This window comes from Crinia signifera, chromosome 9 (genome assembly GCF_055691185.1).
Source record: "Crinia signifera chromosome 9, ASM5569118v1, whole genome shotgun sequence".
Taxonomy (NCBI): domain Eukaryota; kingdom Metazoa; phylum Chordata; class Amphibia; order Anura; family Myobatrachidae; genus Crinia; species Crinia signifera.
The window spans coordinates 10,563,059-10,589,402 of NC_139225.1; the positions used below are offsets into that span (position 1 = coordinate 10,563,059).

General features: G+C 46.5%; 1 protein-coding gene across 2 annotated transcripts in view; it reads left to right on the forward strand.

The window, feature by feature from the left end:
- The window catches only part of BRINP1 (BMP/retinoic acid inducible neural specific 1), a 214,928-nt gene that overhangs the window by 88,660 nt on the left and 99,924 nt on the right, over window positions 1-26,344 (forward strand). For both annotated transcript variants that reach the window (XM_083161031.1, XM_083161030.1), the window contains exons 2-3: window positions 7,628-7,883; window positions 23,875-24,065. In XM_083161031.1, coding sequence (XP_083017157.1) covers window positions 7,678-7,883; window positions 23,875-24,065 — 397 coding nt within the window. In that variant the 5' untranslated portion in view covers window positions 7,628-7,677. The remainder of the gene's footprint in view (window positions 1-7,627; window positions 7,884-23,874; window positions 24,066-26,344) is intronic.

Genomic DNA, 26,344 nt, shown 5'->3' on the forward strand with positions numbered 1-26,344 from the left:
AAAATCTGGTAAACCTCCATTTGCATTTGTGCAACTTTGGGCGTTGTGCAGGAGATACATCAAACCTTCCAAAGAAGACAAGTCGAGAAGGTCCCAGAGCTACCAATCAGCTTTTAGATAGCATTTATTGAGGTTTGTAATCCTTAGTTTGACAGTTATAGGGTTGAAAGTCAATAGGTCAATCCCTATTGGTCGACATCCATAAGGTTGAAACTGTCAAAAGGTCGACATGAAAATGGTCAACAAATGGACACTGTGAGTTTTTCACAATTCTTTGCATATTTATAAAGTTTTCATTGTTTACCATCTGCATAGGCTATGATTGGGAATGATAACCTAGCACAGCAATAAGAGAACACCGCACCTTACTAAAAAGCATAGCAAGCCATGCAAGAGGTTACGGCACACTAAATAGGGGTCCATGTGTTAAAGGTTAAAAACTGACATCCCAAAAACCTAAAAAACTCATGCCGTACCCGTTCAGGTCGACATTTTGCTTGTGTTGACCTTTTTCTCATATCAACTTTTTGGGGTTGACCTACTGTAGACTGTTGATTTTTTTTACTGTTGACCTAAATTAACCATATAATTTAAGTACATTCTTCATGATGATAGCTACACGATGATTCAACATTTTAAGAAACTTCTTCACCCTTCATATTTAGAAGAGTTAGTACATCTCTCTCTGGTTGTATAAGAATTTGGTGTACTTCTTTTGACCACACACTATAGCAAGTGCTACAATTGCAAGAATCGGGTCTAGTATACCACAACTGAATTTAGTTAGTAGGGAAGTGATACCAAGAGGCATTGAGACAGCCGTGGGGCCTGATTACCGATACAGCTGTAGCCAAATCCGGGAAACATGGCCACGCCCCTCCAGTAAAATCGAAAACCGGTCAGCCATGCAACCAGTCAACCAGTCCATCAGAAGACATCGTTTACGATTCCATGCTGCTCCATTTCCCACCTGCATTGGCAAGTCTATTCCCAGCTTAAAGTTGGAAGGTCTCTGTTGTGGTTTAGACAAAATATTAGGCATAGAATACAGTTGTGAAGAGGGGTAATATTTTGCCTGGCACTCCTAAAATGTTTCTAATGGCATCTTACGTGTACTTTCTTCTCCCTCGTAAGGTTACTGTAGATTTCTTAGTTTGACAGTCCCTGTCTTTTAATAGCTTTATGTTGTCAATCAAAATAAGCTATATTTTAAGAAGCAAAGAACCTGTTCCTATTTCTAGCAATACCTCAGTGGGTGCTTAACCCCATGCTGAACCATGCTGCATAATAGTACTTGTCCCTAACTTAGAACTTATAATTTATTACCTTTACTCCTAAATACAAGCAAATGAAATGACTGCAATACCTGAAGGATAGAAAGGATGACTTCAGATGCCACTCATTCAGTTTGTCAATGTCAGGCATCAGAATCCTGTTGCGGTCATGCTCTTTGCCCTTGTAATCAGAGTTTGTTACTTGAGAAATATCTCTATTCAATTCAGGCAGTTTCCTGTTCTAGGAATAATGATACTTAATGTCCTTTCATTCAAGTGAATAAGGGTTTTCGAAAAGGATAAATGAACTTTTCACTGAGTCAAAGGGTTCTACTGAGTTTGCTCAATTTAAGTCTCAGAAAAGGTCAAGGAGAAATCTTGTTCCACTCTTAATTCCCACAATGATTATTTCCCCAAAGTATTCTTTCACTTTTAAACTACAATGAAAGCAATATGTATTGGTTCCTACTGGAAAACCAACATACAAGCCTATTTATCATGGGCTAAAAGCTTATGATAATATCATAGTCCCCCCTCACCCCAGGGTTAACTGTTATAACAGGCGGCAGCGCAAGAGGCTCAGGTGGCGCTTTCCCATTCATTGTATGAGAAAAGCTCTTTGTCGTAGATAGTGGCGCCTCTGCTTTTTACGTGATGCCATCTGAAGGTGGCGGGATTCACTGTTGCCTATAGGAAAAATGCTCTGATGAAGTTACCCGGTGTAACAAACAGCATAAGGACTCAAGCCGATTGACTCGCACAAATGAATTACCTAGATTTATATTGGATTTTCCAAGATCGTTCTTCTACAAAACCTTCCCGGAGCCTGAGGGCAATTATATCAAGGTTACAATGACACAGCCTTCACTGTCATCAGGCTATTGTGCGGATGGATGGTCGGGATAAATAAACCACGGATGAGGATTTTTCTTGCTGAAAGGTGTCTGGTCCTTAGTGTAAAATCCCAAAAAGGGATTTTGAAATGTCCCTTGTATATTTTAGTGCTCCCTGTATTTCTCCTTCCCTGGTAGAGCCACAGCTAAACAGCATGGGCGCATAACCAATAATACAGCAGTAATACAGAGCCACAGCTAAACAGCATGGGCGCATAACCAATAAGACAGCGATAATACAGAGCCACAGCTAAACAGCATGGGCGCATAACCAATAAGACAGCAGTAATAAAGAGCCACAGCTAAAGAGCAAGGGCGCATAACCAATAAGACAGCAGTAATACAGAGCCACAGCTAAACAGCATGGGCGCATAACCAATAAGACGGCAGTAATACAGAGCCTCAGCTAAACACCATGGGCGCATAGCCAATAAGACAGCAATAATACAGAACCACAGCTAAACAGCATGGGCGCATAACCAATAAGACAGCAGTAATAAAGAGCCACAGCTAAAGAGCAAGGGCGCATAACCAATAAGACAGCAGTAATACAGAGCCACAGCTAAACAGCATGGGCGCATAACCAATAAGACGGCAGTAATACAGAGCCTCAGCTAAACAGCATGGGCGCATAACCAATAAGACAGTAATAATACAGAGCAACAGCTAAACAGCATGGGCGCATAACCAATAAGACAGCGATAATACAGAGCCACAGCTAAACAGCATGGGCGCATAACCAATAAGACAGTAATAATACAGAGCAACAGCTAAACAGCATGGGTGCATAACCAAAAAGACAGCAGTAATACAGAGCCACAGCTAAACAGCATGGGCACAAAACCAATAAGACAGCAATAATACAGAGCCACAGCTAAACAGCATGGGCGCATAACCAATAAGACAGCAATAATACAGAGCCACAGCTAAACAGCATGGGTGCATAACCAATAAGACAGCGATAATACAGAGCCACAGCTAAACAGCATGGGCGCATAACCAATAAGGCAGCAATAATACAGAGCCACAGCTAAACAGCATGGGCGCATAACCAATAAGACGGCAATAATACAGAGCCACAGCTAAACAGCATGGGCGCATAACCAATAAGGCAGCAATAATACAGAGCCACAGCTAAACAGCATAGGTGCATAACCAATAAGGCAGCAATAATACAGAGCCACTGCTAAACAGCATGGGCGCATAACCAATAAGACAGTAATAATACAGAGCCACAGCAAAACAGCATGGGCGCATAACCAATAAGACAGCAATAATACAGAGCCACAGCTAAACAGCATGGGCGCATAACCAATAAGACGGCAGTAATACAGAGCCACAGCTAAACAGCATGGGCGCATAACCAATAAGACAGCAATAATACAGAGCCACAGCTAAACAGCATGGGCGCATAACCAATAAGACGGCAATAATACAGAGCCACAGCTAAACAGCATGGGCGCATAACCAATAAGGCAGCAATAATACAGAGCCACAGCTAAACAGCATAGGTGCATAACCAATAAGGCAGCAATAATACAGAGCCACTGCTAAACAGCATGGGCGCATAACCAATAAGACAGTAATAATACAGAGCCACAGCAAAACAGCATGGGCGCATAACCAATAAGACAGCAATAATACAGAGCCACTGCTAAACAGCATGGGCGCATAACCAATAAGACAGTAATAATACAGAGCCACAGCAAAACAGCATGGGCGCATAACCAATAAGACAGTAATAATACAGAGCCACAGCAAAACAGCATGGGCGCATAACCAATAAGACAGCAATAATACAGAGCCACAGCTAAACAGCATGGGAGCATAACCAATAAGACAGCAGTAATACAGAGCCACAGCTAAACAGCATGGGCGCATAACCAATAAGACAGCAATAATACAGAGCCACAGCTAAACAGCATGGGCGCATAACCGATAAGACAGCAGTAATACAGAGCCACCGCTAAACAGCATGGGCGCATAACCAATAAGACAGCGATAATACAGAGCCACAGCTAAACAGCATGGGTGCATAACCAATAAGACAGCGATAATAGAGCCACAGCTAAAAAGCATGGGTGCATAACCAATAAGACAGCGATAATACAGAGCCACAGCAAAACAGCATGGGTGCATAACCAATAAGACAGCGATAATACAGAGCCACAGCAAAACAACATGGGCACTTAACCAATAAGACAGCGATAATACAGAGCCACGGCAAAACAACATGGGTGCATAACCAATAAGACAGCGATAATACAGAGCCACGGCAAAACAACATAACCAATTTATGTACAATTTATCTATTGCTATCATTTATATGAATAGCTGCATATTACAAAAGCACTTTCCCAAGAATAGTTAACCATTCACTCAGTCCCTGTTCCATTGGATTTCCCACTGACGCTTAACGTCTACATGATGGCCCTCTTTGTAACTGAATGGCTTAAACGTACCAATTTAAGGAAATGCACAGATACGTATTGTAGCCGTGTAGCAGGAGTTTGGAGTGGATTAAACATACAGTACCAATTTAAGTATAATGCACATATACTTCGAAGTACTGTATGTACTGGAGCTGCAGGTTCGGTGTCTGTTAAACATGCCAATTTAAATATAATGCACAGATGCTTAGCTGATTGTATCTGGATTTTGGAGTGGATTAAACATACCCATTTAAATCTAATTCACAGATATGTAGATGTTTGGCGCTTGAGCTTGGATGTGGTTAAACGTGCCACTTTAAGTATAATACACAGCTAAGGTGCTGTTTGTAGCTGAGAAGTGTGAAGAGGATGAGATAATTTTACAGCCTCCTTAAAATAACTCGAACCATTTGCTTGTACTTGGGTAACAAATACAAGTAACAGATTCAATATGTTTCCTTAACACACTAATATACAATACTTGAAATCTGACTAAGGGGGCACCCTATTAGCCATTGTAAATTGCCGCTGCTAATAGATCCTCAGGGCACTATGGAATAATCCCAGAGGATTGGCCGTTATTGCACAAAAAAAAGAAAGAGAGGGAAAGAGGGGCGTGGCCTTGCTGCAAGGGGTGTGGTCATGCAGGGAAAGGCTACCTAACGCCCCAGTTTTGAAGTAAAATAGTCCAGGATATGTTTTTTCTTTTATGTTTTTTTATCGTGCCTCGTGCATTATTTTTCCAGGCCAAGGCACTGCTAGATGTATACAGGGTGAAGGTGGAGTGGTGGACTCTGCAGCCTGTATACAGGGGGAAGGTGCTGGGGGTAGTCTCTGCAGCCTGTATACAGGGGAATGTGCTGGAGGGAGGCACTGCTAGTTGTATACAGGGGAATGTGCTGGAGGGAGTACTGCTAGCTGGATACAGGGAGAAGGTGCTAGAAGGTGGCACTGCCAGCTGTATACATGGGGAAGGTGATGGAGGTTGGCACTTATATCTGTACACAGGATGAAGGTGCTGGAGGGGGGCACCGCTAGCTGTTTACCCACTGCACTTACCCACTGGCTGAGCTTACCTCAGTCACCCCAGCAAGCAGGGGCGCTGTCTCTGGCGGGGTGAGAAGCACAGCCTTAGCAAACTCTTCTATTACCCCCTCCCGCCCCATCACTTGACATTAATAGAATATAAATGTCCCAGCAATCATTAGGGTTCTGTTTGTAGTATATGACAATGGGTTAAACATCTAGATTAAAGGTCTGTTTGGAAAATTGAGAACATCTGCTTCCATGTGTACAAGCTGCACAATTACTACTGAGCAATGAATTTCCTTAGAGATTGTTGTGGTATTTTTACAGGCAGCTTGTCAGGTTTGCACATCGGGACCGATGCATATTGTTCGTCCATCTGCACAACACACTCTGCAGTGTGCTGGACAGAGACTGCTGCTGGGCCTCTGCCTGTTGCTGTGCAGGTAGGGAGGAGTGATCACACTGATTACGCTCCCCCCCTCAAATTGCCCCTGGCTGAGGGGCTCAGCTCAAGGCTTCCACCTGCTCGGTGGCTGCACAGATACTTTATAATTCAATTATTTTCTTAAGGGGGCGTGGCCAGGCCTTCCATGGTTAGGCCACTCCCACAACATTTTATCGGGCAGACCTTCTCAGCAGCACTGCTTGTACATATTGTACGTACTGTGCAGATAGCTACCAACCAATCAGCTACTGTCATTTTTCACACTACTTATATTGCGCCCGATATATCTGAATTTTTCAAACGCAGCCTATATCATGGCAGTTAATAACTGATTGGCTTGATCAATCTCCAAAGGCTTAACACATCTTCCCAAATTACATTGTACATGGAACAATGGTCAATAAAGTGGGTGGTCCTGCTCATGAGCAGTGTAGGAATGAGTTATATTAATTGCTGATGTCATAGACGGTGTTGTGCGTAATAAATTATTGTACCAAGGTTAAGAATATTCCATGTGATGTCTTCAGTGGATTTTAATAATGGTGGCATCAGAAAATCCAAAATGATGTGGGTACCAATGGTTTGTGTACAGCTAGAATTCCTACAGGGTTTATATGTACCGTATATACTCGAGTATAAGTCGACCCGAATATAAGCCGAGGCACCTAATTTTACCTAAAAAAACTGGGAAAACTTAGTGACCCGAGTATAAGCCGAGGGTGGAAAATGCAGCAGCTACTGGTAAATTCCCCTGTATAATAATACAAGGACACCACAGGCTGCTCCCCCTACATAATAACAGGACACCACAGGCTGCTCCACCTACATAATAACAGGACACCACAGGCTGCTCCCCCGACATAATAACAGGACACCACAATAACAATACTCCCCCGACATAATAACAGGACACCACAGGCTTCTCCCCCTGCATGGGACACCACAGGCTTCTCCCCCTGCATGGGACACCACAGGTTTCTCCCCCTGCATGGGACACCACAGGCTGCTCGGCTTTTACTGACCTCCATCCCCTGTACTGGGGGGGGTTGCAGCTGCCACGCTGTCTGGCTCCACAGGGAGGCGGTGGGAGGAGGGTGCACAGCTGCCGCTGTCCTCCTGGTGTGTCCGCCGCTGCCCTGCTCGCAGTGCTCCACGGAGGTAGAGGGTGCCGCTGACCGGCTCCACCTGGGGGTGCGCGGCGGCAGCCGCTGACTTCCTTTTGCGGCGCCGATGCCCTACTCCGTTCTGTAATGGCAGGAGGCCGGCGGCCATGTTTCTGTAGCCGCGGCCATCTTCCCTAAGCCGCGGCTACAATATTAAAGCCACTGACTCGAGTATAAGCCGAGTGTGGCTTTTTCAGCAAATAAAAAGGGCTGAAAAACTCGGCTTATACTCGAGTATATACGGTAGCTGAATTTTGATAGCGATACTTTCAGTTAAGTTTTTTTCTGTTTATACTACTACTACCACTGTGTATATGGCTAACCTTTAATTATACATTTAAATATATATGTTGTTCTTCTAACAGTTCTTGTGTTTTTCTCACTCCAACAGGACTCCCGGAAATGGAGCAAGAATGAGAGGGGAGAAGCAGAGGGAGAAGCATGAGCTGGCGTCTAGTCAAGTTGCTCTCCTTCCTGTTTATTTGGGAGCAGATCACCGTGCGGGAATCATTCCAATCCCAGGAACATGTCTCCAAAGAGTTTGACTGGCTCATCTCTGACCGAGGTCCATTTCACCATTCTCGGAGTTACCTGTCCTTTGTGGAGAGGCATCGGCAGGGCTACTCAACTCGATACAAGATTTACAGGTAAGACTTTGCTTTTTTTAAATTTGTCAATTATGTAATTAATTAGAGAATTTCACCCACTGAATATCCATTCTTGGTGTAACTAGAAATTTTGCATCCCACTTATCAAAAAAGTTATATATGAGTTATTTTTTTAACCTACAAGCTCATTGCCAGGGGTTACATGCTCATTGACAGGGGTTAAAGGCTTGTTGCCAGGAGTTTCATGCTCGTTGCCAGATTACATGCTTGTTGCAAGGGATTACATATGCTCATTGCCATGCTCATTGCCGGGGGTTTCTTGCTCATTGCCATGGGGTTGCATGCTCGTTGACAGGGATTAAAGGCTTGTTGCCAGGAGTTTCATGTTCATTTTCGGATTACATGCTTGTTGCAAGGGATTACATATGCTCATTGCCTGGGTTTAAATGCTCATTGCTTGGGGTTTCTTGCTCATTGCCATGGGGTTACATGCTCGTTGATACGGGGTTACTGCTCAGAGTGCACCAGCACTCTCGGAATCCACACTTCTGGGTAACGCTGCATGTGCTGCCCTCCCCTTACAGGTGATAGATGCCTAGCAGGCCCTCTGTCTCCTAGACGATGAAGGACATTTTTGGAGTGCCACCTGATTTTCGGGAGCCTCCTGGCCATTCCGGGAGGGTAGGCGACCCTGATGTAATATTTTGTAGCATTTGATTATATTGCAGTTTTACCATAAAAGAACATTCTGAGACTATTTCAAAATGATTACTTGGGAATCACAAGGATCAGTATTAGACCAATACAATGACAAAGCAGATGGTTGAGATTAGCCACATTTTCATACCGTGCTACTGATATTATCCTTATTCTCATTTGGATACAGAATTGTTACCATTTCTTTGCCTTAAAGTGTTCTATGTAGTAATCCCTCTGTAATTTTTATTCGGCTTGGAATTTACACGTCTTTTGTTCTGCCCAGACATGTTCCTTATTGATGCTGTTAGGAGTCAGGATGTATCCCGTTTTGCTTGACGAAATGTGAAATGCAGAACACGGTATAAAAGGCTCAGTCATACCAACTGCTGCTGCGGGAAAGCAGAGATTTAGAAAGAGAAAAGGAGATAATAAAAAGGAGAGTGAGAAAAAACACGAAAGAGTCAGAGAAAAAGAGAAATGAAAATTCTAGAAAGATGAAAAAGAATACCGGGGCGGAGGTCAGGAAAAGAGTGTCAGGCTCAAGGAAACATCTCACAAAATGCACTATCATGGTATCTCTGTTAATCCTGATGTGTGCTCACAAACCACTAGACCCAGTGGCGTAACAATAGTTCTGCAGACCCGGCAGTGGCTTGGAGGCACCAGGTAAGTCTGGGCGCCCCGGAGTCTGCTGAAGCTATTGTTAATGGGGCTGCCGCCAACCTGTTGCTACCGGCCGCCGGGACCAGCAGAGCTTTCTGATGTCTGCAGTCCCGGCATCTGTTAGAATGTCACTTGCAAAATGGCCGCCCCCCTCACAGCAGGCGGGTATTAAGGATGCTAGAGGAGGCAGCGACCTCCTCTTGCAACCTAAATAATGGTCTGCTGTAAGGTGGCGGCCATTTTGCTAGTGACATTCTGATAGGAGGAACACCGCGCTTGGACCGCAGACAGAAGTATCTGCTGGTCCCTGCGGGCTGTCAACGGACAACAGACCAGGCGGCAGATGCATCGGTAATGGGAAGTGCACATATTTTAGTGGCGGGGGCGCCCAAATTGTAGTTACGCCGCTGACTAAACCAGTGGTGATGGGTTGTGTACTGGTTCCAGTGCATATGACAGCATCACATGCTGTCATACGCCTTAACGTAAAGAATATTAGGGCCACTACCTGATCCACATTGATCCTATCCAAAGGCTCGGAGATTTGCATGATGTTAATTCTGGAGGAATGCCGGTCATATCAAAGGGCAGCTATGGTGCCCGTAGCAGTCATCAGATGATAATTGGTAGAAATAACATTTAAAGCAGGAGCCAAGGATTTCCAGCCAACCGCACAGCCTACGGAATCAATGCAATCCACAGATCAATCACCACATAGTTGCAGACTTGGGTATTGTAATGTGACTTGCCAAGATAGATGACACAATATATGATCAGTACAGGGCAGTCAATATTACACCACAGGATAATTCTGCTGCGATGCTAAAGATCTCATCTGTATTTTACTGCTGTTTTGATGCATGGTTGTCAGCTTGTTAAAATCACATTACAATAGCTGAACAGAGGCTTTCAGTAGTCCACAACGGTCATGCACAGTCCGAAGCACACTGTCTGAAATTGGGACTGCATCTGTCACCATTACCAGTAGGTCAGATTCAGTCCAATGGCCGGGGACAATAGCTGAAACAATGCTGTTAGTGGAGCACAACTCTCATACAGGGGCAGATGTAATAAGTCCTGAATATAGTTAAACTGTTGGTCAATAAGCTCCTAACTGTAAATTTTCAAAGACAGGGGGAATTTACTAAGATCCAGGGGAAGAATGCACCCATTCATACCCATCGATGTGATATATGTGGCCAGGTCTCGGTGCCTGGCAAATTTACAAACAGCCAAATTCGACTGATTGGCTGTTTTACGCATAACGACTTCAGTCAAATTCGGGTGTACGAATGAATACACCATCGATAGAACTCTTCCATATAAGGCCATAGAGTTCTATCTGACTTCAGCTTGCATGGATCAGACAGATTTGTGTAAGTGTAAGCCCCAGGAGAGGAAGGGGTTAATACACCCTGACACAGCGCGCCAAGTGACGTCAGGGAATGGTGGGACGGAAGAGCCAGAAGAAGATAGGAGGGACTCACGTGGGGAAGAGCGTGGAGCAGGAGGACGGAGAAGCCGCGAGAAGAAGAGACGCAGCGGTGACCCCCGCCGACCTCAAAACGGGTGACGCAGTGCAGCAGCGTCCACCCGCCGGGCAGCAGCAGCGGAGCGCCCGTGACCCCCGCTGACCCCGGCAAGTAAGAGGAGAAGACGCGGCAGGGAGAGACTGCCGCAGCAGCCGAGTGCGGAGAGGCTGTGACCCCCGCCGACCTCCCTGCTTGTGAGCCGCGCTCGCCACGCACAGAGGGGGACTGAAGAGGGAAGAATCCCTCAATGCTCAGCACCCACCAGCCGCATCCACAGCGCGGGAGGGTGGTGACCCCGCTGGCCCTCACCGCATTCCATAAGGTAACCCCTCTTCAGGTGTCTACAATTCTTTGGCGTCACGAACAGGATTCTAGTCGACGCAGAGTATAATCTGATCCCAGGATGGACGCACCACAGGCCGGGGGTGGGCAACCGGCCGGTGTGCCCCCAACGGCGACCAACAGGCTGCCCCGCCAGTGGCAGTGCCTGCCCCAGCAGCAGCTCCTCACGCCCCCATCACGCTACCCTATTACTTTGGGGCCCCATGGATGCTGACCTACAGTGGGGACCCCAACAAAGGCGCCACGTTCACGGCATTCAGTAATCAGATGAAGTCCATGGGTCAGCTCTATACCCCAAGTGAAGAGCAGAGAGTGCAGATATTAATTGGCCAACTCACGGGCTCTGCCCTTAGCGAGGTCGAATCGTGGGAGGACGACCAAAAGAAGAACGCCGACCAGATCTTGACTCGGCTAGCCACGATCTTCGAGACCGCCACCCTCCCGGAGTTGAAGATGCAACTCTACGGTCGGAAACAGCGACCAGGCGAAACCCTCCGGGACTTCGCTATAAGTCTACAAAAGACCCTGAGGCTCATCCAAGCGGCCGACAAGGATGAGGTGCGTAACAGTGATGAGGCGCTCACACTCCAATTCGTGGAAGGGGTGTCGAACTCCAACATTAAGACCCAACTGCGACTCCTAAGGATGCAGATGTCGGGGAAGTCCTTTGCTGATTTTAAGAACGCCGCCATCTTGACCGTCGGGAACCACGTGGACCCCGAGGTGGAATACCCGGAGATGGTGGGGGCCCGAGGAGCCGTAGCCTCGAGCTCGGAACAAGTCGGCCAACTGAAGGGCCCAGCCAGCCGGGGTGGCCAACCACCAGCGGATGATTCAGAGCAGACCCTCCAACGTCAGGTAGAAGACCTGGCCCTCGGGATGGCAGCTATGCAGCGGGACATACGCCAGCTGGTGCAACAAACCACGTCGGACAACGAGGAAGCCAGATGGAGGGCGGAAAGGCAGCCGTCAAACCGGAGGCGATGGGACCCGCCTCGGGAATATGGGAGGCGAGCCTCGGACCAGTTTGACCATCAAGGTCGACCCATCTGTCGCGACTGTCAGGAGGCCGGGCACGTCGAGAGAAGCTGCCCCTCGCCCGACCATTTAAACTCCAATGCCCCGAGGGAGAGGGCCGAACCTCGGGGAGAATGCCGGGAGTAGACTCAGACCCGGAGGAATGGTGGGCCCAATATGTAGGACAATGCCCAAGAATCCCAGTGGTGATCGATGGGATAGAGGCAGTGGCCACGATCGACACTGGGTCACAGGTATCCATGATACAGTTACCCACTCTCCAAAAGTATTGGGGAAAAGAAGTACCGCTCAGACAGCCCCCCACTCAGGTGAAGGTGGTCGCTGCCAATGGCCGCGAGGTCATCTGCAACGGGTACTGGGAAGCCGATTTACAGATTGGACGAACATGTTTACCCAGGCAGGGGTATTTAGTGATCACCTGTGGGGAAGGAAGAGTCGCCCCCATCATCCTGGGCATGAACATATTAAGGAATTGCCCTGAGGAGCTGATTGCAGCGTTAAGGCAAGAACCAGTTAACCAAGACCAGGCTGGAGAGTTCACCCAACAGCATATCATCTGTGTCCAGGGGAGCCAAGTGGGCGAGAGAGTGCTGGCCCCGCGTACCCAAGGGACGGTCAAGTGGTTTAACGTCCGAAGGGGGTATGGCTTCATCAACCGGAACGACACGAGGAATGACATTTTTGTCCACCGGACAGCCCTTAGGAAGAGCCACTCGCGGAGATCTTCTTACAGTCTCAGAGAAGGCGAGACGGTAGAGTTCGACGTGGTAGAGGAGGAAAAGGGTGCCAAAGCGGTGGACGTGACTGGTCCAGGTGGGCTGCCAGCGCGAAGAAACCGGCCGGACCTCGACAGGTGTCCTTTCCGCAGGCGTGCCCATCGGTGCCAAAGTGGGCAGATGGCTGCGTCGATTTCCCTCAGGCCAGTCTCGCGGCATTCATTCTCAGAAGTGAACCTCGTCCCCGCCAATAGAGGACAGAAGCCGGTCGCTGAAGAGGAGTGGAATTACCGCACCCCTATGGTTAACAGACGTCCACAGCGTAGAGTCCGCCATACCTGGGAGGCCGAGCCCTACATGGTCACCAAGAAACCGAGGGCAGTGGTCGAAGTCCACGGAAGCGGAATACCAGACGAGGCCCAACTGTGTTGTGGGTACACTACCAGCATGGTCTCAATATTTAAGTCCCACGCCCTAGGGCACTATCAGCATTGTATCTAAATGTGTCCTACCGTTATGTATAATGCCGTTCTAATGTTATGCAAAATATGTATGTGTAGGTTGTTCGCTTATAATTATGCTGTGATAACGGTTAATAGGTTGCCCTTCCTAATGGAAGAAGTGACACTGTGAAAGAGACTCTCTAATTATTCAGAACTTTGTGGATGGTTCGGACTTGCCTTTTCGGTAACGTGGTGTGAGGACACGACCACGAAAAAGTACGGGCGGATGTAAGCCCCAGGAGAGGAAGGGGTTAATACACCCTGACACAGCGCGCCAAGTGACGTCAGGGAATGGTGGGACGGAAGAGCCAGAAGAAGATAGGAGGGACTCACGTGGGGAAGAGCGTGGAGCAGGAGGACGGAGAAGCCGCGAGAAGAAGAGACGCAGCGGTGACCCCCGCCGACCTCAAAACGGGTGACGCAGTGCAGCAGCGTCCACCCGCCGGGCAGCAGCAGCGGAGCGCCCGTGACCCCCGCTGACCCCGGCAAGTAAGAGGAGAAGACGCGGCAGGGAGAGACTGCCGCAGCAGCCGAGTGCGGAGAGGCTGTGACCCCCGCCGACCTCCCTGCTTGTGAGCCGCGCTCGCCACGCACAGAGGGGGACTGAAGAGGGAAGAATCCCTCAATGCTCAGCACCCACCAGCCGCATCCACAGCGCGGGAGGGTGGTGACCCCGCTGGCCCTCACCGCATTCCATAAGGTAACCCCTCTTCAGGTGTCTACATAAGCTTATCTGAATAAAAAAAACAATTGAAACATAAATAATTAAAACAAAAACGTTGTGGGTTCCCCCCTGCCCAAGTATAACCAGCCCCAGGGTCATTGAGCCGGTCTTAGTTGAAGAAATACAGGGGGGAAATGAAATGGGGTCCCCCTGTATTTCTATTCCCACACTAGGCTCTTGACCCCATCTTGGTTCCTAAAATATGGGGGACAAAAGGAATAGGGGTCCCCCATATTTCGGAGACCAGCACTAGGCTCAGCCAGCGGTGTCATTCAACACCCAGGGGAAACTATATTAGTTTCCCTGGCCAAAACACGAACGACACCGTGGCTTGTCAGCCTGGACTGGGTCCATGGGGGAGTGGGGACCCCCCAATAAATGGTATTGGTTTTGTAGTAGAACTACATTAATGCGCCACATGCTGGGACTTCTGGTTCTCCAAGTTCCTGCATGCGGGGGATGCTTGCTGGGCCCTGTTGTTTTACTACAGAACTTAATATCTATTTTTAACGTTTACACTTTTAACACCATCAGCTCGTCACCCACAGCTCAGGTGCGGCAGGGACAGCCCCGGGCTTCAGCATTGGCCAGGGCTGACCAGCTATGGTGCTCATGCTTTGGCCAGAGGACCTTGGGTAAAAAGTGCCCCCCGGCTGTGGCAGGACACCGCAGGCCTGTACTGGTTACCGAAATACAGGGGACCCCTACTCCCTTTGTCCCCCGTATTTTGGGAACCAGGGCTGGGCCAAGTGCCTGGTATTGGTTATAGAAAAATAGGGGGACCCCATTTTGTTCTCCTCCTCTGTATTCTGCAAACAGTATTGGCTCAGTCGGGGGTGGGGGGGGAAGATGATTGATGTTTTATTTATTTATTTATTTTTATTTTTTATTTACTTAGAGAAGAATTTCACGGATCTGACTGATCCTGCTGATGCTTCATTGGAAAATACGAATCCGGAGAATACGGTAGCTTTGTAAATTAGCTGTGTTCTCCATTTGTATTTTCAGGCCGATTCCGGCCAATCCCAGTCATACCTGTTCGCACACGGCATCGGCAGTAATTGGCCTTCTTAGCAAACTTCCTCCGCAGGCTGTAACATGGCAGTTACTGTAGGTGCTGATTGGCTGGTATTTTATCTCTCTCCACTTTAACATTCTTCAAGGCTAAGTACATCTCCTGAGAGTTAAAAACACATTTTAAATGATGTGACTGTGGACATGACAGATACCGGAAATGTCAATCAAGCTCAGTTCTTTTGCTGGGATGGCAATAATTACCAGGAGGGAGCAGCTTACCCTGAGAACAGCACTTCACATAGACAGGTGGCCTTCATTTGCTACCCACAAGGACATCAAGGTTGAATAATTATTCAGACATAACTGATATCAAAGTCCTTGCCCATTCATACAGTATGCATGGATGTACACCGGGGAAGGGCTTGTAGCAGCGGTAATATTAACTCACAGACATGTGACCAGCAATAGACTCACACATGGACACTACTACATCTGACCGGGCCGCTGAGATGTATGCTGGGCCCCGGTAAAATTTGGTGGGGTGGCCTAATCACAGGAGGCGTGGCCACCTCCAGCATTTAGGCCACGCCCCCAAAATGTCTCATGGGGGTGACAAAAAACTCAAGTCGAGGGGGGGGGGGGGAGTGTTATTGTCGCCCCCCCCCCCCCCCCTCAGCAGCAGCACACATCTACAGCATGTGCTGTGCTGACAGGCTCAGCATGACCTCTCACGTGGTCAGTGTAGGTGTGTGCTGCTGCTGCCCGGGAGGGACGCAGGGGGAAGGGGGGGTCAGACCAGGGCCGCCGCCGGGCTCCTCCAGCAAGCCCGGGATGGGTAATTAATTCCCGCCCCCCCTCTCGTTGGGTCCTGCATCCGAACCAGGTGGTAGGAGGCCGCCCAGTGGACAACAAGGCCACTCCACACGCCGGCTTCTGCACATTACCAGTTGCTCAGCCAGGATAGCCATGTTTGGGGTCGCAGTGGACCGCTCCCACAAAACGGTTAGTCGCCGCCCTTGTTGCATCGTCGCTGCCCGGTCTCCGCCCCTTGTGATCTCCTGTGACTGCAGTTTCAGGGCTCATGCTTGCGCTCCAGGGCATGTGCATGCCTGCAGGAATCTCTGAATCAGGCCCCTTATCCTGTTTGCCACTGAAGAGGATCCTGAAAGCCACCATGGCTGCCGGGGGACACTGTGGACGTCGGGGATCATCGGGGCACCACCAGGGGACCAGGTAAGTATGGAAAAAAAAAATTCCAAAATCCGCAAAAATGCCTTATCCAAAACGCTTGTGGTCTCGAGCATTTCGGTTAAGTGATACTCAACTGGTATTAATATCTCAATTTGGGGCACACCACTGTACAGTAGGATTTTGTTTTATTTGGGATCTTGGTGCAATGTTCATCATTATATTATATAATTTCATGTTATACGGTATATTACAGTCAGTGCTTTCCTTAAAAGCATTTCTCACTGTGTCAGCTTCTGCTGTCTCACCAGAATACTCTGTTCTAACTCGTCCTAAAATCCTGTCATACTGTACTGTACTCGCCTTTCTCTTCTGCCGCTGTTACACCATCTGGCATTAAGTTAAAGTGCTTTCTCAATGTAAACCCCATAGTTTGCCATGGTCATGAAAATTTTGTGAACATATTCCAATTTATTTTAAACTTTGCATGAAATAGAAATAGTTGCATGAAATTTTTACCTCAACTCTCAAAATGTATATAGATGGCATTTTTAGAGGCAACTAAACATAATGTTATTATGATTTTCAATAAGTACCAACAATATCCAAATGGTGAAAAAAATTCAGTTCTAGCTGAAGAAAAAGGTATATAAAATAGAACAGAATTATAATACTCAGATACAGCAAAATTAGCATATAGACAGGTCAAGTCAGACAGAATAAACTCCCTTAGCCATGAAAGAGAAAAGAGGGGGGTTTTGGTGGGGGCTAAACCTACCGCCCAACCATCTGGACTTTCAGACATTGGGGGTTATTCCGATTCACATGGAAAGGCACAATCACTCTCTAGTGGACAAAACCATGTGCACTGCAGGTGGGGCAGATGTAACATGTGCAGAGAGAGTTAGATTTGGGTGTTTTATTGTTTCTGTGCAGGGTAAATACTGGCTGTTTTATTTTTACACTGCAATATAGATATAGAAACATAGAAACATAGAAACATAGAATTTGACGGCAGATAAGAACCACTTGGCCCATCTAGTCTGCCCCTTTTTTTAAACATGTTACCTCAAACCATATTTGATCCTTATTTTTTTGTAAGGATATCAATATGCTTATCCCAAGCATGTTTAAATTGTACTACTGTATTTGCGTCTACCACCTCTGTTGGGAGGCTATTCCACTTATCTACTACTCTTTCTATGAAAAAATTCTTCCTCACATTTCCCCTGAATCTTCCTCCCTCTAGTTTCAGTGCATGTCCTCGTGTTCTGTTGCTCCTCTTCCTGTGAAGAATGTTTCCCACCTGTACCTTGTTAAAGCCCTTGATATATTTGAAAGTTTCTATCATGTCCCCCCTTTCCCTTCTCTGCTCTAAAGTATACATATTAAGATCTTTTAGTCTTTCCTGGTACGTTTTGTGATGTAGGCCATGCACCATTTTAGTTGCTCTTCTTTGTACAGTCTATTTATATCCTTCTGGAGATATGGCCTCCAGAACTGAACACAATACTCTAGGTGAGGTCGTACCAATGACCTATACAGTGGCATTATTACTTCTTTCTTTCTACTGCTGATACCTCTCCCTATGCAACCAAGCATCTGACTTGCCTTCTTCATATAAGTTTGTAGGGGATTGGTACGAAATCCCGGCAGTCGGAATCCCGGCGGTCAAAATCCCGATGCCGGAGTCCCGACCGCCGAAATCCCGACAAGGGGGGACGTGGATCGCCCCCCACTTGCAGGCTCGCTGCGCTCGCCACCAAGCTTCACGCAGCCTACGCTCGGCACACTAATTTATTCTCCCTCTATCCAGGCTTAAGCACAGGTGACTTAATTAGTATCTGAGGGATTCTGATTAAACCATCTGTGCTGAAGCCTGGATATCACTAAAACCTGCACTGTTGGTGTGCCTTGAGGACCGTGGTTGGGAATGCCTGCAATACAGGGTACTTATATGTTAGTTGGGCGCCCACTATAGGTAGTACGCTCATACCCCCACTATCCATGTCGGCATGGAGTTTATTTTATATAGTGTGGCGAGCGCAGCGAGTATAGGCAGTGGTGTTACAATAGCTCCTCAGACCCCGCGGTGGCTTGGAGGCGCTAGTTACGATTGGGCACCGTGGGGTCTGCGGAAGCTATTGGTAATGGGGCTGCCGCCGATTACCTGTTGCTGTGATCGGGATCAGCAAATCTCCCTGCTGTCTGCAGTATCGACGCTTCTTTGGCTCCTGTTAGAATGTCTTTTGCAAAATGGCCGCCCCCCTCACAGCAGATGGTTATTAAGGATGCTAGAGGAGGCGGCGACCTCCTCTTGCTTCCTAAATAACGGTCTGCTGTAACCCGGCGGCCATTTTGCATGTGCCATTCTAATAGGAGGAGCGCCGCGACCGCAGACAGGAGAACGGACCACGGACCAGGGGGCAGATGCAATGGTAAGGGGAGGGGGGGGGCACACATGTTTTAGTGGTGGGGGAGCCCAAATTGTAGTTACACCACTGAGTATAGGCATGCCACATATTGTAATCAGCAAGAGCTGCTTGTGTGTAAGCTGCATTGCAAAATAAAAATGTATACTCAGCGGTGCTCAGAGCTACTGAGTCCCCCCATGGCATGGCAAAACGAGAAGGTCTGTTTTATGCGCAGGGATGCTAGATGTATTTGGATACATCTATAGTTCCTTGGTACCATGCCACAGTTCAAATGTGTTGTAGATCAAAAATGGCTGACTATGCTTTGGACAGCTACTACTGTGCTTGAGCAATAGATCCTGTTTATTTTTGAGGGGCTATTCATTTTTCTATTGTTTTTGATATACTGTATATGCTCTAGGTGAGTATCTTCAGTGTATTGTATTTAAAGAAGTATTCTATTTATTCCTCATTAAAAACCCAAGTGCAAAGATAAACTAATGAATAATGTAGTTCTTACAAAAACGAGAAAATCTGCTATAAATAGTAAATCTGTCTTCACAGATCGGTCTGATCCTGTCCTTCCATCAATGAGCTCCGTGCTCCTATTTGTTGAGATAAATCAGAGGATACAGTAGGGTCCTCTTAAATGTCAAATGTTTACATGGATTATTGGCTGTAATGGATGAATTGGTCACAACGCTTGACCACGATAATTAAAATAGATGGAAAAAAATAAAAACCAGTAAATTTAAGACAGAAATTATACAAGATGGGTAATATTGTTCTTCGGAGAAGTTAGACTGAGGGATAGAATCCATGGAAGCAATATCTTTTTCGGCACACTTACCGTTCAGCAAGTTTGCTGGGGTCTTTACCTGCAGTTTTGTCTGTCCCTCGGTTTGAGGGCTCGTACTAAATTAGGGCAGGATAGATTAAAACAAGTGGGGAAAGAAAGTGAGAAGTTTGAGATACTGTATAGGTAACAGTTTATACCTTATTAAACAAAATCCACTGAAAAACATAATCACTATCAAATCTTTAATAAAAAACATAAACATTGCAGTTGTGTCCATTTCTTTAGCCCTCCTTGATTATTATTAGGGATGTGCACCAGCCACTTTTTGCGTTTTGGGTTCTGATGGGTTTTGCCAAAACACCCCCTCAACCTTTTGAGTTTTGGGTTCTGATTTTTTTTTTTTAACAAAGGCATAAAAACTGCTAAAATGTCAGAATTTTGATTTTTTTTAGCTCCTACTCTATTATTAACCTCAATAACATTCATTTACACTCATTTCCAGTCTATTCTGAACACCTTACAATATTGTTTTTAGGCCAAAAGGTTGCACCGAGGTAGCTGGATAACTACGCTAAGCCATACAAAGTGTGCGGCACAAACACGTTTGTCATCTAGGAGTGGCACTGCAGCGGCAGACAGGATGGCAGTTTGACGAACTAGGCACCAAAAAGCATCAGTTGAACATCCAATACGCCCCCTATCTGGCTTGATCATCCAATATATGTAGCCAAGGAGCAATGGGTGATTCGTGCAGCACTGAGATCTGCTACAAGGTTCCAACAGAACGTGAGTGACTGTTCTTATCAGTTTAACACCCAATAAGCCCCCTATCTGGCTTGATCGTGTTTACCACCAGCCGAGGAGCAGTGGGCGATTCGGCAGCCTTCGGCAGGCAGTGGCAGAATGGCAAAAGTGTCCAGCAATTTTGCGGGCCATCACAAGTATCACCGGCACGCTCCTGTCACTTTTTAGGTCGTCTTCCGACGGCATCTGGTTGTGTGATGCAGGGTGAGAGCGGCAGCGGCGTGGTCCCGGAATATACGGAAAATCATCATCTGCATTACAGTGTCTGTGAATGTGACACAGTCATGTACGTGTTATCTGTGCTTAAGGTACAGTGCTTCCATTAACACTGCAGAATGGCTTCCAGGAAACACCTGTAACACCCTATCTAAGTGTGATCCAGTAGCAGGAGAGGTGTGAGAAGCATTTTTAATCCCTGTCTGGAATTTGTGATTTAACCGGAGATATCTGACTTTAAAACAGTGATCCCCATCCAAGCCTGTTAATTGCTCTTCCCAGTCAGATATTTCAGGTTCTGTCTGACTTAGTTTTTCTGAGGGTATCTTCCAAAAGCTGGGACTCTCCCCCTTTGAGGTACACTAGTAGCTTGTCTCTTCTGTGCCAAGAACCAGAGATTTCAGCCTTCCAGCAGCTGGTTACTGCTCCAGCTCCACACACCTGGTATGTAGTTTTATATCCTCATTGGCAGATTGCTCTGCCTCCTGAACTCTGATCCCCTAGTCCCCCCCTAGTGACATTTGGTAGGTGGGATTCTCTAGTTTTTAATTCCATTAAAATCTAAGAAATCTATTTCCGGGAACTGGAGATATCTGCAGTCAAGCAAGCTGTCCTCCCACCAGAAAATTATGAATAATAAGCCCACTCCACTATACACCCCTCCTCTGCATATTAAACATCCTCTACCACCCTGGAAGTTATGAATCAGGGCCCCTTCATTCAGCCCAATGCCCCCTTCTCCCACCCCATCTCCCACCATCTGTGCAGTAAAGGGGTCATTAGTGGAAATTACTGATCCAGGCCCAGGGCCGGACTGGGAGCAGAAATCGGTCCTGGCATTTTGAGCACACAGGCCCACCAGAGTAGGTGGGACCTTTGCACGGGGACGTGGCCTCATGTAAAGGAGGCATGGCATCACAAAAAGGAGGCATTACACTGCTCATTACACAATATAGAACACACCATTATGCCCATTACACATTATGCCACACATAGTAACACTTTACAGTGACGGACAGGGAGGGACAGGGAGGCTAGTTCCATATATGGAGAGATTGTGAATAGAGATTGTGAATGTGGCACCTACAGTAGAAGCGTGGGTGTGTACTGCTACATCTGAGAGGAATCTTGTTAAATTACTTGTAGATGAACCCCAAAGCAGTTAGTAAGAGCTACTATACTTGGTAAAGTGCTGGGAAATGGTGCTGATGATTCAATGTAAATATATCGATCTCTCATTCCTTTTTTCTCCAAAAATGTAACAATGTAATGTGGGCTAGGTGAAATGAGGGAGATTATTAGACTAATGAGGGAGAGAGGGAGATTACTGATATTTCAGGGAGTCTCCTGCAGAATGCAGGAGGGGAGGTAACTATGATGTAACAGTGTAATGTGGGCTAGGTGACATGAGAGAGATTGCTAGACTAATGAGGGAGTGGGGGAGATTGCTGCTATGTCAGGGAGTCTCCTGCAGAATGCAGGAGGGGAGGCAACTATGCAGCCTAATAACATAACAAAAATAAAGCAAGAGCCGGTACTCTTTACCTAGAAGGGCGCCCATCGCGGCCATCGCGGGCATTGAATGCACTAAAAAATCGGGTACGATGCGACCGACGCGATGCCAGCGATTTCCCATAGGGAACAATGTTAAATGTCTCAATTGACCCGATTTTCCTGTTCAATGCCTCAATTGACCCAATTTTTCCATAGGAAACAATGTTAAATGGCCCACAGAGGCCAAATAGGCACCCTGAAGTGTGAAATGGCCCCCACAATTGTTAACGCCACCCCACGATCAACGTGAACCCGACGCGTGGCGAGCGCAGCGGTACGAGTCCTACGACCTTTTCATATCCCCACTATCCACGTCGGCGTGGAGTTGAGAATAGAATAGTGTGGCGTGCGCAGCGTGCCACCGAGCCCGAAGCGTGGCGAGCGCAGCGAGCCCCGCGAGGGGACGCGGATACCTGTGAAGCCCGCGAAGGGACGCGTTTACCTGTGAAGGTATCCGCGTCCCCTCGCGGGGGCTCGCTGCGCTCGCCACGCTTCGGGCTCACTATTCTATTCTCAACTCCACGCCGATGTGGATAGTGGGGGTATGAAAAGGTCGTAGGACGCGTACCGCCACCCCTCGCGGGCTCGCTGCGCTCGCCACGCTTCAGGTTCACGTTGATCGTGGGGTGGCGTTAACAATTGTGGGGGCCATTTCACACTTCAGGGTGGCTATTTGGCCTCTGTGGGCCATTTAACATTGTTTCCTATGGAAAAATCGGGTCAATTGAGGCATTGAACAGGAAAATCAGGTCAATTGAGACATTTAACATTGTTCCCTATGGGAAATCGCAGGCATCGCGTCGGTCGCATCGCACCCGATTTTTTAGTGCATTCAATGCCCGCGATGGCCGCGATTTTTTTACCTGCGATGACCACGATCAAAATCGTGGGCGCCGTGCTAGGTAAAGAGTACCCAAGAGCCTCTAGAAACAGTCCAGGAAATAGAAAAGCCATCATTGAAAAGAGCATAATCAGGGCAGGCAGTACCCAGGTGTAGTCAGACAGCCAAGGTCAAAGCAAAGAATCAAACAAATATTTTCTTGCACAGAAATAAAACTAGTTGCTTAGGCACTGATGACACGGAAGCATGTGAAAGGACTGGCTGATGTCACTGAGATGCCTTCTAACACATCTACTAATCTGCTATCGGAACATTGCGATAAAGGTTAAGGTAACCTCCGTCTGCTCATAAAGGTTAACTTTCTGGTGCTGGCAACTTGGTTACATAGTTCTCTTCTACAAAAAACAAAACCAGTGACCCCAACATGACAGAAGAGCTGCTGGCTTTAGAGGGACATTCCTATTTAAAATAAATTGATTAAATTATAGAACTGCTTTAAATGATGCACGGCCTGATCTAACTCTTGTTCTATCTAAAGCAATTGTAAAAAATATATATCTCACCGTATTTCAGCTCCTTTGTTAACCATACCTCCCAATCGACCTGTTTTTCGCAGGACCGTCCCGTTTTTTGGGGGGACGGTCCCGCCTCCCGTCTGGGGGTCGGCAGTGTCCCACGGTGGGTGGGGGTTGTCAGGAGTCCCCCCAGCCTGACAGAATAGACGCTTTGCTGCTAAAATGTTATGTAATTGTCTTTATGTTTAACCATCATAAAAATGAAGGAAAGTAGACTTTAATATTGGTAATATCATATGTGATCAGTGACACTCGTATAATTTTTCAGACACAACACACACACACACACAGACACACACACACATTGCTTTTAATACTGCATGTCATATACAAACAAAATGCTTTCATGTACGGTGTCTATAAAAGTTGTATTGCATTAAAATTGCTTTAACTTATGTCTTAAAGGGAGTTTGCCAGGTGGAAGGTGAGGAACGTGGCAGTGGATCGTAAGGAACCTCTCAAAAGTATTTTGCCCTTGATGCCCGATTTTCAGCGCAGTTTGAGGCTTCTTGGACGGAGGCCAAACTCTCAGCAAATTATAGAGACCATCATCAAGAAATACGGCACCCATCTTGTGGTCTCTGCCACTTTAGGGGGTAAGAGACTTATGACCTAATTATTGTATGTGTAATCAAGTGTGGGTATTGTGTATGTAGGTACATATGTGTGTATGTATATATATATATATATATTTTACCAGGAATAAAAAATATACGCATGATTATGGTTAAGTTAAGAAAAAAATCACATGACCAAAAAAGTAATTGCATTTCATCAATTTTTGACTTCACCAGGGACATAATACTCTGAGATGACTAATTACAATGTTGCAATGATGCTAGGTGTAATCCAACTTAAATTTATGTTGTTGCCATGGCGTCAGTTGTGACAAAGCACTTCTGCACTATGCACCTCTGTCCTCTCTGTCTTTGGCCTCTATATATAGCTTCGCTATAGGATCAAAACTGTTATTGCATTTCGTTCTGTGCTCAAGTAATTGGGCGTTTCGTGTCTAATACTGTATATAATGAATTGCACTTAAAAAAAAACAGTAATTCCCCCTGTGATTCCTTACATAGCATTGACACCATTTCCATTTAAGTAGTGTTTTTTACAGCGGTGTTCCTTGCTTTGAGTTGAATAAGTGCTCATGACTATTTGGTGGCCTTTGGATATGAGCAGAGGCTTGCATGGGTTGATCCCCGGAGAAAGTTGGGCTGAGTGAGCATAAGTATTGCAAAGTACTGATATCTGTATGATACATTGGTGCACTTAGTTTTGGAGAGATGTGCAGAAATTAAATTACATTTTGCAACATGCGGTTATTGAAATAAAATAGAGGTTTGGAGATGGGGATTTCCTTGCTGCGAGAGTTCCATGAACCCATTTGCTGTCTGCAAATGGATTTGGATAATCCATTACTTTGGAGCTGGTGGTATTTGAGTTTCATCCTATATGATTTTGTGCTTTCATGGATTTTGGATAGAAAAAAAAAAATTCTCCGGCACACTGAGAACTGTAATGAAGAGGTTCTCACAGATAATACAATGATTTGCATTATTTTAGGGCAAAAACAATACTCTCATTTAATGAAAGGGGTCAAATCTTAGTTGTCGGTCGACCTTTGTATGTTGCTGTCTACAATACTTTTTTGTCCTATCTTCAGCAATTGGCAGGTGCTCCTACTGCCATGTGTTTAGTCCTGGGGGCAACTGATTACCGGTGTGCATATCTCGCTCCATCGGAGCTACAGTAGATGAGAATGTACGATTAGCTGGTTCTAGGAGTCAGCCTCGTTTTTTTGCCATCTGGACTCCTGACAGCCCAAACTAAAGCATTCCACAAACGGAAAGAGTCTCAGCAGACGTCGCACTGCTGCCTAAGCCCGAGAATAAGACTTCTGTCATCAACTGAAGTAAATACTTGTTCTGTACTTGTTTACTTTTGCTTCTGTTGCTGTGTTAGTGGATGTGTGCCCTGTACCTGCTGTTTTGCCATTCCCAACTACATCCCATGTCTGACAGTTATAATCATATGCTTAGAACTTCTGTCTATTCACTACTGACTCAACGGTGACTCAACAGTGCCCACTACATGGAGAAACACATAATTGTGATAGCTGGAAATAGTCAGCGAGAGACATGCTCCCCAGACTAACTGTCTGATAATGGAATCAGCAGACTGTCACAGATGAACCAGTGAAGCGGCAGACCAAGGCACACAAAAGTACAGCAAACAGGCTGTAGTTTGTGGTTATGGAATGTGGCAGATTTCAAGCTGCCAACAGATGGTGTGCACTTATAGTTCTGTCCTACTGACAAAAACAGCCAACACACCTAGATGGCAGGTAATGGAACAGTAGTGACAAGCCAGGCATAAGCAGGGTTGTGTTTAAAGAAGCATATGCACCTTATACTCATTGTAGGTGTCCATTGTGCAGAGGCGGAACTACCATTGGTGCAGCAGGCGCATTGCACTGGGGTCCTGAGGACTAAATGGACCACTGTCGCCACCACAGTTGTGTGGCATATTGCAAACTTGGGTTGAAGCAGAGGAGGGGGGCCCAAATTGTATTTTGGCACCTGGGCCAACCACTCACAAGTTCCGCCACTGCCATTGTATTTGCCACTCAATGGGGCATATTTGTGAAATCCCACCAAAACATGGCAAAATGAAAACATTCCCATGTTTTAGCTCCAATAGATTTAGGGATGGCCATCGACCATCGATGATTAGAAATCATCGATGGTTTATGGCCGATGTCAAATAGTTTTGACATCGATGGGGAGAACCACATGGTTTCCCACCATCGATGTCAAGCTTAAACAAATAGTTTCATTTTTGTTGTTTCCCGAAGGTGCCGGGACACGGAGCA